At 38.6% G+C, this 19731-nt stretch overlaps 1 protein-coding gene across 4 annotated transcripts in view; it reads left to right on the forward strand.

Annotated features, from left to right (window-relative positions):
• LOC101174284 (protocadherin Fat 3) overlaps positions 1-19731 on the forward strand; it is a 73872-nt gene that overhangs the window by 25696 nt on the left and 28445 nt on the right. For all 4 annotated transcript variants that reach the window (XM_023962741.1, XM_020708814.2, XM_023962742.1 and 1 more), the window contains exons 10-34: positions 915-1051; positions 1533-1808; positions 1904-2114; positions 4343-4557; positions 4769-4927; positions 5799-5920; positions 6018-6200; positions 6297-6411; positions 6496-6759; positions 6862-7212; positions 7797-7970; positions 8063-8593; positions 9590-9954; positions 10144-10297; positions 10826-10933; positions 11025-11208; positions 11918-12138; positions 12634-13086; positions 13688-13822; positions 13909-14302; positions 15887-16083; positions 17683-17836; positions 17939-18172; positions 18377-18555; positions 19406-19619. In XM_023962741.1, coding sequence (XP_023818509.1) covers positions 915-1051; positions 1533-1808; positions 1904-2114; positions 4343-4557; positions 4769-4927; positions 5799-5920; positions 6018-6200; positions 6297-6411; positions 6496-6759; positions 6862-7212; positions 7797-7970; positions 8063-8593; positions 9590-9954; positions 10144-10297; positions 10826-10933; positions 11025-11208; positions 11918-12138; positions 12634-13086; positions 13688-13822; positions 13909-14302; positions 15887-16083; positions 17683-17836; positions 17939-18172; positions 18377-18555; positions 19406-19619 — 5730 coding nt within the window. The remainder of the gene's footprint in view (positions 1-914; positions 1052-1532; positions 1809-1903; positions 2115-4342; positions 4558-4768; positions 4928-5798; positions 5921-6017; positions 6201-6296; positions 6412-6495; positions 6760-6861; positions 7213-7796; positions 7971-8062; positions 8594-9589; positions 9955-10143; positions 10298-10825; positions 10934-11024; positions 11209-11917; positions 12139-12633; positions 13087-13687; positions 13823-13908; positions 14303-15886; positions 16084-17682; positions 17837-17938; positions 18173-18376; positions 18556-19405; positions 19620-19731) is intronic.

Genomic DNA, 19731 nt, shown 5'->3' on the forward strand with positions numbered 1-19731 from the left:
AGCAGCATTAAAATGATGGGTCGCATCTGTTTCATGCAGTTGCCAGGGAGGCAGAAAGCCACGCCCCCAGCAGCACACAGACATACCCATAAAGAGACCAGGGGAGATAGACATCTGCACTTGAAGGGGAAAAGAATTCCAGTTCAAGAAGAGACTCAAACCTGGCTGTCTGGTGTGATCATGAAAATACAAAGGAACATTTTTGAATAGAGCCACAGTTGATAATGAACTCCTCATTTTGTTAATGACTTGTGTCACAGCATATTTGTAAGATTCCGCCATGAGCTCTCCCGTTAGTTTAGATTCCTTAAAAATGTATTTTGGGACTCCATGTCATTGTGCTAAACAAAGGATTTCTTGTCATGTAATATTGACCAGCCTTCTCTCCAACAAGAATGAAAAAAACAAAACAAAAATAGTGGCTTGCTCCCCTTCAGCACGCATCAGTGATTCTGTGAAAAATGTTCAATCAGTATTCATATGCTGAAGGGACCTCAAGCTCCCAGATATCTCCAGAGAGAAACTGGGATGAGATGAAGGATGGCCTTGAATACCTAACGCGTATCAATCCTCTGCCTCATGTTAATCAAACATTAGGCCCATAAACTGTGCACTCACTGCTTGTGGAAGAGACCCGGCTGCGGGTTTGTGATCTCTTTGATGGGGTGTGTTTTGAAGTGATAAGACAGATGTTGGTATGGCTGTTAACAGCCCTCACACTGCCAAGTGGGTTTGGTGCTACACTGCATTACATTTCAGATCGTTTTATTTCACAGACCCTCCAGCTTCAGATGGCGGCACGCGGCCAAAACAATTACACAGTAATAACTTAAAGCACCTGAGTTTGGCACGCGAAAGTGAATTTGGAATGACTCATGCTGTGTGTGCGTTCACCTCTGTGTCTGTTATGTTAGGAAGCTTCGACATGCAGTTTGACCTTCAAGTCGGAGTAGGGACCCTCGTCGTGGCCAAGCCCCTTGATGCGGAGGTGCAGTCAGTGTACAACATGACTGTACAGGTGACGGATGGGACCAGCTTTGCCACAGCTCAGGTGCACAAAGCTTTGATTTGTGTTTTGTTCAGCTGCACTGACTCCGTTACACTCCAGGTTCACATTAAATTATTGTTAACCTTCTTCCTTGGAAACCTGTTCTCTTCAAGGTTCCTTCTCTACATTGGCACTTCTTTTTAAGATTCATTTCTTGTCTGAGTGGCTATGACATGGCTTTTAGGCTGCCTGCTGTTCCACACTTTTTACCTCCCTTCTTTTCCAATCTGGCCTTGAAGTAAGAAAGATGCTCTGTGTCCCTGGCTTAATGTGATTATCCAGGACTTATAAAGGCCAAGTATTAGGATATTAAAAAGGTCCAATGGTAACTGCTTTGTTCTATATCAGAGTAATTTGGGTTTTCACAGGCTTATCTTGCAAATAACACAGATCAAGGCACCTGACAAAGCCTCATAAATAAGCTCATTTAAAGTTTGCACTTAATCTGCTGACAGATTTGCTGCTCCACCTCGTGGTTTTTTAGGTGTTCATCAGAGTACAGGACAGCAACGACAACCCTCCCGTCTTCTCACAGCCGACTTATGACGTGACTGTCTCAGAGGACGCACCTGCTGACATGGAGCTATTGCGGGTTAGAGCAACAGACATAGATGAGCGTGCCCGTTTGAGCTTCTCCATGTACGCAAGCGTGGACCCTGGCAGTATGAGACTCTTCAGGGTCAGTCCTGGTACAGGGGTTATTTACACTGCAGACAGGCTGGACTACGAGGCCAGAACGCAGCACATCCTCACTGTTATGGTGAGAACAGACATCCAGTACTGCTTTACTGCTACTGTCCGTTTATTTCTTCCTACAGCTCCACTGACATTTATCTCTTACTTCTTCTTTTCTAGGTCAAGGACCAAGAGTTTCCATTTAACCGGGACTTGGCTCGTATTGTGGTGGCAGTGGAAGACATCAATGATAATGTTCCCTTCTTCACAAGAACCACATATGACGCTGTGGTCTATGAAACATCACCTGCTGGGTATTCTGTACTCCAGGTGACAGCTCTAGACAAAGACAGTGGAATCAATGGTCAATTGACATACAGCATTGAAGCAGGTACTATATGAACTAATAGCAGATTAAAACTTTGGTCTTTTTTCAGTTTTAAATACACCTTCTTAAAATAATTGCCAAAGTCATTTTTTCTGATTTTCAGAAAACACAAAAAATGGAACAGTTTGTTGATAGTTACTAAAATTTTAATCATAACAGGCTATGACAACAGATGCCCGTTGACATACAAACAACAGTTACCCAAACATGGAACATGGGAGAATTAAATGACTTAGGCTAATTTTTAAACATGCCTTTGTAATTTAGGCAATTTTAAGCCTTCAATTCTATTAGGAAAAAAACATTACTAACAAACTAACTGAGCATAATGCTTTGGAGGAATGTGCATTTCTTCACTTCTCTATCCAGCTCTTCTTTGTAGGGTTCTTGTCTAATGCCTATTAGTATGGGAAATAGTAAAAAAAAGTGATGGGTTTCATTGACTGGAGGTTCTGGAACTTTCTTCTTTCTTTCTTATCCATACCAATGACCCATTTGACACCTGTACCCTTTGTGGCAGTTATTTCCATATAGAGGGTTCTGAGAAGGACAACATAAATGGTGATAAACTGAAGAGCCTGTGAGTAATGCACAGTAGGATATGATGCTTTTTTGACTGTAGCTTTTGTTGCCTGGAGCCTGAAGAAAGATCTATTCAGTTTCAGGAACCCATTTTGCTTAAGCACTTTCACATGTTAAGGGGATAGCCTTATACTTCCAATCTGAAGTATAATGACATGGTCTCTTGGGGTGAAAATATCGAACAATTTTTTGTTTAATAGTACTACGAATGCTGTCACACTTCATTTGTAAGACCTGCAACAAGGTATTTCTGAATTATCAGTACCCAATAGTTCCTTGCCAGCTCAGAGTATGCATTCACCACACATGCAACGGCAACCATCAGTTCACACTATGGTCTCCTTGAGTTCTGGATAACCTTGATCACACCTTCAAAATGACAACATTAAAGATGAGCAAATACCTCACTACACATGTCACCTTCCGATTTGTCAAATGTAGCAGTAGCTTTCTTTGCACCCAAGTTGAAAAAGGGTAAAGGTATGGACCTGCAGTTTTGTTTTGCAATATAAACTGCTGGCTTGGGTTGTTGGACACAGCAGCACAGCTTGCAAGTCCATTGTCCAAACAGACTTCTCTTCACTCAATTCAATTCAATTCAATGTTATTTGTATAGCCCAAATTCACAACAACAGTCGTCTCAATGGGCTTCGTACCGGTAATTGTAAGGTAAACATACAATCAAAAAGGATCATAAATGCATAGAATTCAATAGGATAATACTAAACTTTAACTTTAACAGACTAAACTAAACTGGCATCCCTGCCCTTAGACCCCCCTTCGCGGTAAGGTAAAAATCCTGAAAAAACTGGATTCCAGAAAAAACAGAATCACATGAAGAAGGGATCCTCCCCCAGGAAGGACAGGCGATTTACCAGAACTCATAGAGAATAATTAACTTATCTAAGTTAACAGCAGAACAGCATACAATTACACCAGTCAAATCATGTTATGATAACTCATATTACTCATATGTCTAAAAAAGCCCAAAGTGAAGAGGGTCCTTTGGGATTCTTTTTAGATTGTAGATTGCAATACAGTATAAAAATGTTAATTGGATTATGGACTGTTGAGAAAATGAGACGTCAAAATCCTACTGTTCATTCAAACATTGTTAGATAAGAAATAGTATTACTTCTAAAAGCCATATTACTTTTTGGATTTTTTTAGCCGACTTCCTAAACTGAAATTTTAACTACAAAAAGGGATCAAAAGATGAAATCTAATGGAATATTTTAGCCTAGTATATAGCATAGTAAACATTTTTACCTACCAATATGGGAGGAGCCCTGAATTATGGAAATAACCTAAGAATCTGAAAAAAAAAAACAGCAGCCATCTTAAAATGCAGATAAAATTGTCTAAATCACATTGATTTTGGACTTAGGCAAAATAAAACTGCGTAAGTCACACTCTTGACATAGACAATTATACTAAAGGAGTAGAATGGCTTGTTCTGTTTAACTGAGGATGTAGGCCATTTTACCAGAGGTGGGCAGCACTATGAGGAGAGGATTTAGGCAAAAAAATAATTTTTGTCAAAAAATGACCTAGGCAATTATTTTAAGAAGGTGACAACGATTAGGTGACGATTATGCCATAAGAATTTTTTTTTGTCAGTAATTATGTACAACTCTGGCCACATGCAGGTAACACCAGAGGTGTATTCATTATTGATAATGCAACTGGCCGTATCTCGATTGCAAAGGATCTGGACATCACATCTGTGGGCTTCTACACCCTCACCGTACGCGTTACAGACAATGGATTTCCTCCATTGTCGGCCACGGCTTTGGTTCGCATTTCCTTGATGCTCTCTGACTTCTCCAAACCGAAATTCTTTCAGAAAGAGTATCAAGCTGAGGTAAAGTCAGAAATAGGGAAATAGAAAATTGATTGTATCAGACAGGGGGGCTTGGAGGAAGCAATGGATACATTTAATGGTAGAAGAGAGGAGTACATTTTCAACTTATAGAATCCACATATGAGAAATAAGTTCTGCAACTTTAGATGCATGGACATAAGAGAGATATATATACATTCAAAATTGATCTTTGCTGTCCTTTTTTTCAAAGGTAATGGAGAACAGTAATAGTGGAACACACGTAACCACAGTTACTGCCCTGAGCCGCTCTCCTCTCATTTTTGACATCACCAGAGGCAATGAGGAACGCAGCTTCTCTATTAATCAGCACACTGGCGTAATCACTACTCGCAAGATGCTTGATTTTGAGGTTTGTTGATGTTTTCCATTGTGGAGTATTATCTTTGTTTTCCTCTACTTTTGACCTTATTAACTTATTTTTCTTGTGTGTCTTGACATGAAACTGTGTCATTATGATTCTAACATCTTATAAAAAAGAAAATGCTTAAAGCATCTTATTTGACGTAATCACAGTTACTGTACTTTAGAGGAGAATGTCACTTTTTTTTCTTGTTTAAGAATGAATCCCCAATTCAAGACTTGATTTGTTAATTTCTGATTCAGGTTACAATGCTAAAAAAAAGTACCGGTAAATTTTTTGTAATTTTATGTGAAGATCCTCATCAGAAAAAATGATAAATAAAGGAATTTGGTTAATAATCATGACTAATAAATGGGGAGTAGCTGCCGAAGAAGTAGATCAACTGTCTACCAGTCTGATATTAAGTGAGGATTTGGGCAAGACATTTAGTCCATGTTGCCCCAAAACATTTATCTGTATATTGGAGTGACAAATAGGCCCCTTGTTGACAAACTAAGTCCATTGTTTTCCTATCTGTTTTGTTTAATAATGTGCAAAAAACGTTTAAAACAATTAAAGTAAATATGTATATACTGTAAGTATTGACATGTTTTAATAGGTAAACTTTAAAGTAAGATTTTAAGTCAATTTTGTCAAAAACAATCACACTTTTGAACAGATATCAAGATGTGTGTTTAGGAACAGAAAAAAGAACTTTTCAAGACAAAGTACAAATCCAGCTGAGGCTGAGTTGTTAATTTAACGTTTGCCATCCTATTACCGACAAATTACAGACTGCCAAGTTTGCCTCAAACAAAGGAGAGTTTTTGCCAAAAAGACCAAGAATTTATTAACCTAATGGATTTTTATTTACAACCAGCTAACAGCATCCTACTTTCTGATGGTGCGTGCTCTAAGCATGGCTGGGGTGGAAGCCAGTGCTGCTGTTATTGTTCAAGTTGGGGATATCAATGATAACCCACCAGAACTCCTTCAAATCAGGTATCGGTGATGATTAGTCGACCTATATTTTTCATATATTTTATATGACAATTCATATGTACAGTGATCTTTTTGGTCATTATTTTCCTTTCATCAGATATGCCGGTAGAGTCAGTGAAGCTGCCCTGGTCAACAGCGTGGTCCTGGGGGAGGACGGTAATCCTCTGGTCATTCAGGCCACAGACAAGGACCGCAATCACAATGCCATGCTTGTGTTCCAGATCATAGATGAGACGGCTCGGATGTTTTTTAGTGTGGACTCTGGCACAGGGTCCATTCGGTATAGTCATTGCTTGTAACTCGGCTGATATATCTCACCTGGTTATAAACAGATGTCTTTTCTAATGGGTGTGTTCATTTGTTCTTGTTAATTTAGAACAATTGCAAATTTGGATTATGAAACTTTCTCTGAGTTTCTCTTCCGGGTTCAAGTACAAGACAGTGGAGAGCCTTCTCTGTGTGCTGACAGCCCAGCAGAGGTTTTCATAAAGGCAAGTGAACAACATCTTTTCATGTTCTTGAGGTCTTAATCTGATGTCATTGTATGATTTCTATACATTTACACCTTTCTTTAGGTGATCAACATCAACGACTCACCCCCCAAATTTTCCCAGGAAATGTATGAGACGATTCTTCTGCTGCCCACCTATGTGGGGGTTGAGGTTCTCAGAATTGAAGCTTTAGACCCTGATATGATCCCTGGAGAGTCAACCACACCAAAGCTATATTACTCTTTGGTTGATAGCAGTATGGAATACTTTTTTGTGGACCGCTACTCCGGAGTTGTGACTGTCGCAAACAAGAATCTCAGTAAGGAACGTTACCGCTTTAATGTGAGGGTAAGTGATTGTCTCCTTCTTTAAAATTCCTCATACACAGACTATTAATGTCAGAACTGTTGGACAACTGCCGTTCAAAAGTAATGGCCTATTTGTTTGAAGGTATGGGACGGACGATTTTCCAGCATAGCATCAGTCATAGTTTTTGTTAAAGATGCGATGGACAGCGACCTTTTCTTCCCTGTCCCAGTGTTCTCTGGCTCCATCTCTGAGAACGTATCCAATGTCACTTTAGTGACTATTGTAAACACAATTGGGCACCGGCTCAATGAGCCACTGAAGTATACACTGCTTAACCCGGGAGGACGATTCGCCATCCGGCCCACCTGTGGAGCGGTACTCACCACCGGAGTGCCTTTTGATCGAGAGGAGAATGAAAGTTATGAGTTGGTGGTGGAAGTCAGCAGGGAAGATGAAGTACTGAAGGTAGCCAGGGTGACTGTGCAAGTTCAGGTGGGTGTAAAACAACCTTAACAAGTTGTGTTTGTCAAATGGACATGATACAGCACAATTTTTTTTTTATTCTTGGGTTGTCTTAAAGTTGAGTCATGGCAACTTCTTCCCTGAAACATTTCGCCATTCATCCAACTGACATCATCAGAGACTGCTGAAGCAGCTTGGGTAATATCGATGAAGCCTCTGGGATGAGTGGTGAAACATTTTAAGGAAGAAGTTTTTAAGTCGAGTTACCATGACTAAACTTGAAGATGTCACCTGGATGAATGAGAAGTGCTTTAAGATGACTGTGTTTGAGGCTTGAGCTATGGAAATAAGTCTAATTGAACCCTACTAGAAAAGGTTTTTTTAAAGCTTAAACTTTAGGGACTTCCCTAACTTTCCCAAGTAAAATGACAATAACCAACCAAAATATATATTCTGTTTATGTTTAGCTTCACTGAAACACAATTGGAAATTATATGAGTTAGTGATGATCTTTGTGAAATACTTTTGACTATTTAGCATTACTGTGCTATGACATGAATTGTTTTAAATGGAACCATGCACACACAATGTTTTGCAAACCTCTGTACTCTTAGGTGGAGGATGTGAATGACAATGTTCCAGAGTTTGTGAACCTCCCCTACTATGCTGCGGTTCAAGTAGAAGCAGTACCAGGGTCAGTCATCTTCAGGGTCTCTGCAGTGGACCGGGACTACGGCCCAAATGGAGAAGTGACTTACAGCCTTAAGATGCAGCAGAGAAACTTTGAGGTAAAAGTTTCATTTATTTATGTTTTGATTTCCCCAATTTTTATTTTATTTTTTATTTTTTACAAAAACGTCGTCTTTAACATTTCCCTCAGATTAATCCAGTGACTGGAGAGCTGATCTTAAAGAGAGCCTTTGGAGCAAACTTGTCGAACACAGAGTACAAGCTGACAGTGGTGGCCACGGATGGAGGATTCCCCCGTCTGTCCAGTGAGGTGCCGCTGCCCGTCACTGTGGTGAATAAAGCCATGCCGGTGTTTGACAAGTCCTTCTATGGTGTCACAGTCAGAGAGGATGTGGCCGTCTTCACCTCTGTTCTATGCATCAATGCCAGCAGCCCTGAAGGCCAGGAGATAATCTTCACCATCACAGACGGAGACCCAATGGTGCAGTTTGACATCGGCTTTGACACTGGAATTATCACCGTCGTTTATCCATTAGACTATGAGACAATTCAGTATTACCGCTTAACGGTGAAGGCTGCGGATACTCTAACCGGAGCAAAATCTGAGGTGGATGTCGATATTGTGGTTCTGGATGTTAACGATAACCCGCCAGAGTTCCATAATTCGTCGTACGCCTGTGTTCTGTCTGAGAACTCCATGACAGGAACATCTGTCTTACAGGTGGGTTGCTGCTTTTGTGGAAGTGGAATTTGTTTAAGTCAAGATTTTGTTTAACTGATACATGAAAGACTGCTTATGTATTATTTGTTTCCTATTTACCTTTAAGTTGCCGTGCACTGTTGAAATTGACTTTTTGTAGCCTGGAAGAAAAAAAAAACAGGGGTGGTATTTACTGTTAGCAAAGCAGAAGGTTTTTATCTTTTAATGCCTCCAAGGGCAATGTTTCTTTTTCATAGAAACTTTTTATCCTATTATTTACCCAAAAATGTAATAATGTAACTCTATAGTGTAGTGAAAACTCTAGGGTGGTTCTATTGATCTGAAAGCCAATTGATTTGGCTTGTCCTTCAGATATTGCTCTTGACTGTTGTGTTGCTGATTAAACTAAATGATTGTTGTCTTTTAAATTTACTATCCAAAATGTTCACCCACTGTTGGAAAGGTTTTTTTTTTCTACAAGATTTATTTATTTTCCTGCACACAATCTACACCATTGTAAAGTATCTGTATTCTCCTTGCTGCCACTGTCCTACTATGTCAAGCGCAAAATTTAAGACAGGCTTTTGACAGTAAATAATGGCAAAATGCATAAACAACACGGTTCTGCTTTTTTCCGTTGGGAAGTAAACAAGTTTCTAAATGACACTGAATGTACTAATAAATCTTTAAATACATCAACTGTATATACATAATATAGAATTTACAGATCAGCTAAATAGTACAGAATCTGATTGCAGGAATTTAACCTTCAAACTTTTTCCACTTGGCAAATTTCATTTAACTATATATAAACAATATTGCTATATATAAACAATATTTCTAAAATACATTTTAAAATTCAAGGTAAGGGTTTAGATCTGATTGTAGGTGTAGTTATATTATGCCCTATTGTTCTTTTTTGTTACAGTTGACACTGTGAAAATACATGACATTTTTGTAAACGAACAAAATGAATGGTGCTTTAGGAATCATAATGTGCTGACTCCCTTCCTGTAGGTGTTCGCTCAAGACCAAGACTCAGAAAAGAACGCTGCTGTGACCTACCAGATCCTATCTGACATGTACAACAGCACCGACTTCTTCCAAATCGACAGCAGCAGCGGATCAGTATTCACCGCACGAATGCTGGACTATGAGCTCATGCAGTACTACAACTTCATTGTCAGAGCCACGGACAGCGGAGAACCTGCCCTAAGCAGTGATGTTAGTGTCACTGTGACCGTAACTGACACAAACGACACCCCACCTAATTTCAGCCAAGCGCTATATGAGGCCTTTGTCAGCGAGCTTGCTCCCAGAGGACATTTTGTGGTTTGCGTTCAGGCATCAGATGCAGACATTTGTGACGCACAAAAACTGAGGTAAGAAAGTACATTTTTTTAGAAAGTTGTAGTTTAACTCAACTAACAAAACATTTACTTTTTCTTTTCTTTAAATTAGACTTTTAGCAGGAACTGGTGGCTTGACACTTTTGACTAGAAGCATCCATTAGCACTTGTATCCTTAAAGCTTTATGTGCCATAATCAGGTTCTTTTTTCTCTCTCCACAGGTATAGTATTCTCTCGGGAAATGAGAAAATGACTTTTATGATGGAGCCACATACGGGGGTGATTCGTCTGTCTAACAAGAGGAGACAAGGCATGAAACTCTCCTATCAGCTCAATGTCTCTGTGTCAGATGGAGTCTTTACCAACAGCGCTCAGGTGAAACCACTTTTTGGCAGTTACAATCTTGTCCTGTCAACTGATTTGCTTTTTTTTAAAGCCCTCTAGCGTTAATATCATTCGCTGAAGGCTCTTTATTAGCAACCCCTTAATTCTGGAATTATTACAAACATCTGCCACAGCTGTCCAGTAGAACTGTCGATTTCTGTGAGGTTAATACCATGTCATTTCAGATTTACTAGGAAGTTGAGCTGCTACCTAGAAAGTATGCTCACATCTGTCAACTTGTGTTAATTAAAAATGGAATGTATATATGGAATATAGGGTATATATACTATCTATTTATACCTAAAGAAAAAAATGCATTTTTGATATTTTAAAGGGTTCTGAGTGCCTGCAAGTCTGTAATTAATATTGGTCATTAGTAGCTTACAGGCTTCATATTTCTACATTGAGCCAATAATGCATAACAAATCAGCCCATGATATTTAATGTTATAGCATCAACAAAATGTCAGCATGCAGTTATCTGGAAAAGGGTGATGGAATGACTGAGACTGATTTGCAGGTGGTCGTGCGTGTCCTGGGAGCTAATCTGTACAGCCCGGTTTTCAGTCAGAGGTTTTACCTGGCCGAAGTCCCGGAAAATTCTTCTCCAGGATCAAGAGTCATTCAGGTTATTTTGCTCTACTATACTTAAGCTTAAAAGGAAACATTATTGAATTCATGAATGTGATCAATGTGGTCTTTTTTCAACTGATCCTTAGGTTAGGGCGACAGATGAAGACTCAGGTTTGAATGGCCAGATCACCTACTCCTTCATCAATGACTTGGGGAAAAGTCAGTTTACCATTGATGCAGATGGAGTCATATCCACAGTAGAAATGTTAGATCGAGAAAATCCTTTGAACAAAGACATGGTGCTGACTGTCATGGCCCTGGATGGTGGAGGTATTTCTATTTTAAACCTAGCAATGTTGGCGCTTACAGACACACTCTGTAAAAAAGAAAAATCATGTTTTTAGGTGTTTTTAACATGCTATTGCGGCATTTTTTGCCATGATGGGGGACATACATGAAGAGAATTAAGCTTAAAATTGCATTTCTGAGTATTTCTTTATTCAAATATCGGTGAGTCAGGAGCAGACAAAAAAATGCAGTTTGAAAAAGAGCTTGTTTGTGATGTAGAAAATATGCTGGGCAGGCCACAAGCTCCCTGCTCCATTCTGATGCATCCACTTGTAGACGACTAGATCCATGTTCTCCAGTATTGCTCGCCATTTTAGTTACATCGGTAAAGTTAGGTTGGGGTGTAAGGGGCTGTAAACTGGTGGGAGAGAGAGTGCATAGATGGATGACAGGAAGTAGAGGCGGGCTTACTCCGCTGAAATTTCTGGTAAACTCGTACCACTCTGCAGAAATTATGGCCTACAAAATGAAACTTTTTTTCCCCTTTTGGCTAGAAATGGTATTATCATAATCAAAAGATCAATGGGAACGTTTTAAAACAGATCAAAAGATGATCGGAGTGGGACTTTAATCACATCACCAATGTTTTAAATTTTTACATAACAACTTGCCTTGAAAATCATTATCCACCAATGTCATTTTTTTGTTTCTGAAGCAGAATAATAATTAATGGATGTTTATTCTTCCCCAGGGCGTGCATCATTTTGCACAGTGCGAGTGGTCCTGGCCGATGAAAATGACAACGCTCCTAAGTTCAGAGCAGTAGAGTATCGTATGAGCATCAAAGCTAATGTCGCCAAAGGTTCTCTCGTCACTCAGATCCAGGCCACTGACCCTGATGCTGGCTCTAATGGAAGGATAACCTACTCCCTTTACAGTGAGGCCCGCCTCTCACTTGTTGATGTTTTGGAGGTCAGTACATTAGAATCCAGCTTATTATGTCCCTAAAAAGACACCACAATAGACTAAAAATTCAGTTTTATGAAGCTGGATATAAACCGCTACTAATGAATACTGTACACTGTATTAGAGCAAAGACCCGTGCGGTATAAATTAATTTTTAATTAGAGGGTACTTTAAGCTAACAGCCTCCTCTTGATATTAGAGGATTAAATGCCATCTGTGTTCATTATATTACAGATTTGTATTCATCCACTGAATGATGTTGCATTGAGGTTGATGTTGGGTTCATTTTCTAAAATCTAATCATATTCAGGCCATAAACAAACAACATCTGCTCCAAATGTATGACAAGATGACAAAATCCAACATGAAAATGGCTTAAACATAAACATTTTTTGTTACTTATACTTTTATACTAATTTTAGCAGATCTGAATCTAGGATATTAACTGAAATGGTAATTGTTGTTTCTAAAGCTTATTGTTATGTTTCTGTGGGTGTGCAGGTGGAATCAGACAGTGGCTGGATGATGACTAAAAGCACAGTGGACCACCTACAGGGAACTGTGCTGTCCTTCTTTGTTAAAGCCACAGATGGGGGTTCTCCACCCAAGCACTCGCTGGTTTCAGCTTTCATCCACGTTGTTCCCCCAGATGCATACGTTCCTTCGTTCAGTCAGCCTCAGTACTCTTTCACCATCCCCGAAGACACATCAGTAGGAACAGCGCTGGGCTCTGTTTACCTGGGTCCGGGCCAGGTGGGGTTCTTCACTGCAGTTGGAGGAGAGACGCTCGACAGTAACCAAGGAGAAACTTTCATGGTGGAGAAGGAAACAGGTCTCATCCGCTTGCTGAAACCGCTAGACTATGAAGACGTCAACATCTACCGTTTTAAAGTAGCAGCAATGACAAGACGAGACCTGACTGAGTCTGTCACTACTGTGGATGTGGAGGTTAAGGTCGGTGAAGGTCCTGATTAACTCATTTTCTCTTAAAATTTTAAAATTAATATTATATTAGGAATATCATCAAAACACTTCATTTGTGACTAGATCCCCCTGTCAAATAGCCAATCTCATTGTTTTTTTTGTTTTTGTTTTTTCTCCTGTTTTCTTGCAAACCAACTTCACTGTAAACAAAACACAACAGTTTATCTTGGGTATAGGTTTAAAAATGACAAAAAAAAAATGAAAGCCAGAAGCCTGTTAAATTATTCAAATTGTTCTGCGTCTTGCGAATGGAAACTCTGCCTCCAAACTACTTTTATAGTGACAATAAGTTTTGATCAAAGAGCAACATGGCAAAAGACTTTTTGCTGAAAGCAGTGCCTTGTCTTCCTTTTAAACATAAAAAATCCCAAAACAAAATTTGCTTTTATATTTTAATTTAAAGAAAATGTTGAACTATTGGGGACAAATATGCACATTTCATGTATGTGATGGGATCAAGAATAGTTTCTTTTGTTTTTTGTTTTTTAAGACGAAGTTGGAATTTTTGTTGTTTTGAGAGTGTTTTACACTTTGCAGACCAGAATTTTCGATGATTTGTCTTATTTCGCAGATATTAGATGTGAATGACAACCAGCCAGTATTTGAGACTAATGCATATGTTGCCACCGTGATGGAGGGGATGCCAGCAGGGACAAGAGTGATCCAAGTCCGTGCCCTTGATCCAGATTGGGGCTCCAACGGACAGGTATGTGGCACAATTCTTTCCAACTTCTTTTTGTCCTTATTTTCCAATAATATGTTAATGAAACATTTCTGCGTGTTAAACAACAGGTGACCTATAGCCTTGGGGCTCTGCTTACCTACAATCTGGACCTGACGATCAACGCTCCATACCTCACAAGCGCCATCACCACCAGTTCTGTCTTCGCCATTGACAGTAAAACAGGTTGGATCACCACAGTGGGCCAGATGGACCACGAGGCCTGCTCCAGCTACAGTTTTGAAGTAGTGGCCTCTGACCTGGCCGAGTTGCTGCCTCTCTCCTCCTCCGCTGTGGTAACCATAACCGTGTCGGACATCAATGACAACCCGCCACAGTTTGACAGGGAGTTCTACAGAGGTGCTGTAAAGGAGAGTGATCCTCTTGGTGAGGTGGTGGTTGTTCTGAGAACCAAAGACCAAGATGGCACAGACCAAAACCGTCTGGTTAGCTTTTACATCACAGGTGAGGAAATCAAAGAAAAGGCAAGCGCTGCAAACAGCTCTGATCTACTTCAGGTGGCTTACCTGACTCAAGTCTCGTGGGTCACTCAAAACCGTGAGCTGTGAGCCCCAAGCTGGCTTACAAAAGCTTCAATGCAATATTATGCCATAAATTAAGCACCTTTTGATACGGTGGGTTGATTTTGTCCCTTAATATTAGCCCGTAGCTCTCAGTAGTGCAAATTTTATTGCTAAAATGAGTGGATATGTGGTAGGAGTGGCTCAGAGTGCTAACTTCTGCCTTGAGCTGCGCCTGACTCACGGACTTTGGGTTGAAGTCTGTCACTCTGTGGGTGTTCCTTCCCCGGAACGGAATACACAAGGGAGGCGAGCTCGAGAAGTTTCAACTTAGTCATAAGATTTGATTTTGGCATATGATCAAAAAAAGGGTTGGAGTTTAATTGAATAAACAGTACAAAGTTTACATAATTTCTGATCTAGAGTTTTGGTCTCCCATTTTTCACTCAGTAATGTTTTTGTCAAAGATGTTATTTATGCTTTAGGTCTAATTACTGGGTTTTACGATGGAAGAAAAGGGCTGTTTTCCCACTGTTTTGTTTCAGCTTTTGTTAAAATGTAGGCATATCCCTTAATCATCATATCTTCTCTTTTAAAGTTTAAAATTAGACAGAAAGTTTGTTTTCTGCCGTATATGTCCTCCACCATGATAATAATGCCACAAAAACATGTTAATCACATAAAAAAAAACAGATTTTCATCAGATAAGTCTTTAAATGAAACATAAAGCTGACATAATACTTTTAAAAAATTGTATTTTCTTATGATGCTGCCACCTATTCTAAGGTGAAAATGTATTGTTGATGCTTTGATTTCCATAAAGCCCATAGCTATCTTCTCCCAACAAAGTATCTTTCTGTGTCTTTTCCAAACACCAACCATTCATAAGTACTTCATGCAATTCCCTTTTCAACAAAAGTGAAATCTTCCTTTAACCATAAAACATTCATTAAAAGCATAAATGTAGGATAGACAATTTTTTTAACGTGCTTTTAATTTTTTACTGTTCAATAATAAAATAAAACGATGCCGAGGCCTTGTATGACTGTTTAAACATAATATAGAACCTAGGTATGGTAAGAAAAGCAGCACATCTGTGGAACAGATGAACTACTTATCTTAATAAATACATCTGATGAAGCAACAAGCTGGTTTTATCTAGAAACTTTAAAGATTGCTGTTCTTTTATAGTTACTCTTGCATAGAAGATTAATAAGCATTGACCGCCCTCCACTCAAAAGCTTTTATCTTATTTATGAGACTAACATTTATTATTCTTTAACACTATCCAAAAATGCATGCCAGTCATAAAAAATAAAAATAAAAAAAGGGCCGTGTCTATACCTGCACTGCATAGCACTTTGATGATAAGGTTTTTTGGGTCCAAGGGGGACCTTCTATTATTGATCCAGTGCAACCAGATTGATTTAGAAACTTGTGTTTATTTACCTGACAACAGAAAAGGTTTGTTCACATTTTCTTGCCCCCTTTCCTCATCTTCCTCTGTGGTTTGTCTTCTTTTGTCTAGGTGGAAATCAGCGGGGTGTGTTTGCTCTGGCCCTTGTTCAGGGGGAGTGGAAAGTGTATGTCAGTGGACTGCTGGATCGTGAGCAGCAAGACTATTATCTGCTCAATATCACAGCCAGCGATGGGCTGTATGTGGCTCACACCGCTGTGGAGGTTACAGTGATGGATGCCAATGACAACAGCCCCATATGCAAACAAGTAAGGGAAGAAGACATGAAGAGGTGGTGCATTTTAATACGTCTTCCTTTGACCACATTAATTAAAAAAATAAAATTAAATAAATGTATTTGGTCAGAACAGATTTATGAAATTGTGGATAAGAAATTAACAATTAAATACTTTATATATATATATATATATATATAGTTAAGATGTAATAAAATAATCACTGCGAAAGTTCTGAAATTGTTCGATTATGTCATTTAATCCCATCATATTCTGTTATAAAACATGTTGATTTTTTTCAAATAACATTTAGGCCTTATCTACAAAGGAACATTTTATAATAATTGAAATCTGCATATTTATGACATGGTGAGAAAAGTAAAGTCTAGACCCCAATATCAGAAGCAGGTTTTGTTGAGTTAAAATATTGATTCAGTGTTCCATCGTGAATTACTCTACAAACATTAATTATTTCCTACAAATTGCTTCAAGACTATATTTCATAGAACATAACTCAGATGTAGTGTGACGGTAAAAGCCTCTAAAAGTGGATTAAGCGGGACTCATCCCGAAATAATATACAAAAAATGTTAATATGAACATTTGATTTACTGTAGCTTAATAATCACATTTACTTCATTTTTTTACTTTAATAAAAATAGCTTAATTTTGAAGAATAAAGCTTTGCATCTATTCAAATTAAAAGTTCTTTTCGTTTAGGTATTCCTTTATTTTGAAACTTTTAAGGGTTTCTATATCCCTTGTGCTATCTTAGATGACCCCACCCTTACATTGACATGGTCTCCCTACCATGACAAAGGTGGAAAGATTTCATGTAATCCATGGACACCAGTGAAGATCACAAATCATTGAAGAAAAAAGGTTCAGAGCACTGTCTAGTGGGTCTAGATGACCCAACTCCCAACGTTAAAGTGCCTAGGATAGCACAAAGGTTAAAAATTACCTGTACACTACCATACATGGTAACTGTATTTGGTACAGTACTTTTAGATTTATGACAAATTTTTCATAAAATTTAGGGCAACAGAAATAAAGTTTTATTTGCCTTATATTTCTTTTTTAAGTTCAAGCGAAAGGACCATAAACCTCAAAACACACAAAAAAGCTTGCAGTATAGCGCTCCGTCATTTACCTTTTTTTAAATTTAAACCACAGCGGTTCAGGTGGATATAGTTAAGGATTATTGGCTGTCTGGCAAGATATATGATCATCTTAAAAAAAGATTTAATCATAACATTACTTGACAGAATGAAAAAACGTATAAAGCGAAGCTGTCAGATGTTCTTCCTTGTCTTTACTTTGATCAACTTGTCAAATCATGAACCATGATTATACATTAGGCATTTGCCTTCACGTCTACATCAAGCCACAGGGAAATCTAAGGTAACGATCTGACAAGCAATCCAACCTGCGAAGATGTTAATTTGATGTGTCAAATGAGATGCATCATATCAAAGTAGTTCAGTCGCACCGGAATTATGTGAAAAGATATGGATAATTGTCACATTTTGAACATAATTAGGGTATTCAGGTTCTTTTTTGTCTAATTTTTCAGTACATTTCTATTGTAAGCCTAAATGCTTAGTTTGTTTGTCATATGTTTAAATGCAGGCAGTCTATAGTGCCTCTTTTCCGGAAGACATTCTCACCAACAAGGGCATCCTTACAGTGAGTGCAACAGATGCCGACTCAGGCTCCAGCGCTGAAATCCAGTACTCGTTGTTTGGCATTGGAGTGGAAGATTTCTATATGGATGCAAACACTGGTACCTTAAATTAGTCTTTCAAAGTTAAAATAAATAGAATAAAACTAAATTAATTTAGCTATCAGAAAATTCCCAGTGTAACTTGTGTCTTTTTGTCCAAAGGCGAGTTGCGCACTGCCACTGTAATGGATCGTGAATTGGTACCCACCTATAATCTCATTGCCCAGGCAACTGATGGAGGAGGGCTGTTCTGCAGATCTGACATTTCTCTCAAAGTGTTGGATGTGAATGACAATGCCCCTTTGTTCTCATCTACCCATTACCTGGCAAGTGTTTATGAGAACGCTGCCCCCAAGGCTTTGCTTACCAGGCTGCAAGCCACTGACCCTGATGAGGGTAAGCTGCTGTGATATTAAACTGGCATGTGGGGTTATTATGTGAGCCAAAGTTTCATTTTATGCGTTTTAACATACAATGAAAACAAAATAGAGACAGTGTCTCACCAGTCAGTTGGTTTTTAAGCTACACATTTACAAAGGTGAGCCTAAAGCATTTAAAAAGAAACAGCCATAAATCAATTTTATACATTTTCCTGCACAGGCCTGAACCGAACAGTGGTCTATTCTCTTGTGGACTCGTTCAATGGATTCTTCTCAATTGATTCCTTATCTGGAGTAGTTATTTTGGAAAAATCCCTGGACAGAGAAAGCCAAGAGTCCTACCGAATTCGTGCCCAGGCTACTGACAGAGTTGGACAGCAGGGGGCGATGTCTTCCCAGGTTGGTGAAGGATTTTGCCTGCTTTCATATTGTTTGTACCTCACCACTGGCAGCCTTGAAACGGTGATAATATCATGAATATTTGCAGGGATTAGTTCTTTCATAAAACACTGACACTATAGAAAAATAAGTGAGCAGATTGCTGTAGTATTTTGTAACTAATTTACATCTCAAAACTACTATAAAATACAGAAAGGATATATATGTACTTTACTAACTTAGACCAAAAAAATAAAAAAGCTTTATTTCATAGAATAATACTGAGTTCTAACCAGCAAAAGACACTGCTGTATTTTAGCTTTTGTGAAAAAAATCATTTTTGATTGTAGATTTTTTTAATGTATATTTTTTTCAGCTTTTTAAGAGTTTTAATCTTTCTGAATCTTTAATCCCCAACGTGACAGACTCACTACCTTATTTGGAAATGTGTATATTCTTTTCTGTTTAAAAGCACAACAATCATTGAATAAAATGAAAGTTTATAAAAATGTCTGGTCACTGATTTTATATTTCAACTTTCGTTAGTGTTAGCTTCACAAACTTTTAACTTTTTTTTTATTTTTAATTGATTTTTTTTCTATATTTAGTTTAACAAACTAAATGTTTGAAGGTGTAATCAATGATCAAACAAATTGATGTAAATTTTAAATGAACAAGAAAGATGTTTTTAACCTAATGATGGGGTAGTTCCACAAAAGGAAAAGCTAGATAAACGATACACAGATTTTGCCAAAAGTCTAATAAATTGCTATATTTTCATAACTTTTAACTTCAACTCTGACAGATAAAACCTCCACAAAACAAATGACTTCATGTGTCACAGCCTGTCTACGTTCTGGGTCTTCCTCAGGTTGATTTGACGATTTTGGTGCTGGATGTGAATGACAATGCCCCAGTTTTCCAGAAGAGGGACTACGCTGTCACAATCCCAGAAGATGTAGCTGTGGGGACAGAGGTACTCCGCGTGTTGGCGACGAGCGCTGACATCGGTCCAAATGCAGAGATCACGTACACCATTCGGTCAGGCAATGAATTGGGGAAGTTTATCATCAACAGAAAACTGGGTGAGAAGATATTTCCTATGTCGCCCTGCTCACATTGTCATAGTCTTTATTAGAAGAATAACTTAAGAAATCTTGAACCCAGAATGCCCTGAATAAATACATTTTTATGTGC

This window comes from Oryzias latipes, chromosome 14 (assembly GCF_002234675.1).
Source record: "Oryzias latipes chromosome 14, ASM223467v1".
Classification (NCBI taxonomy): Eukaryota; Metazoa; Chordata; class Actinopteri; order Beloniformes; family Adrianichthyidae; genus Oryzias; species Oryzias latipes.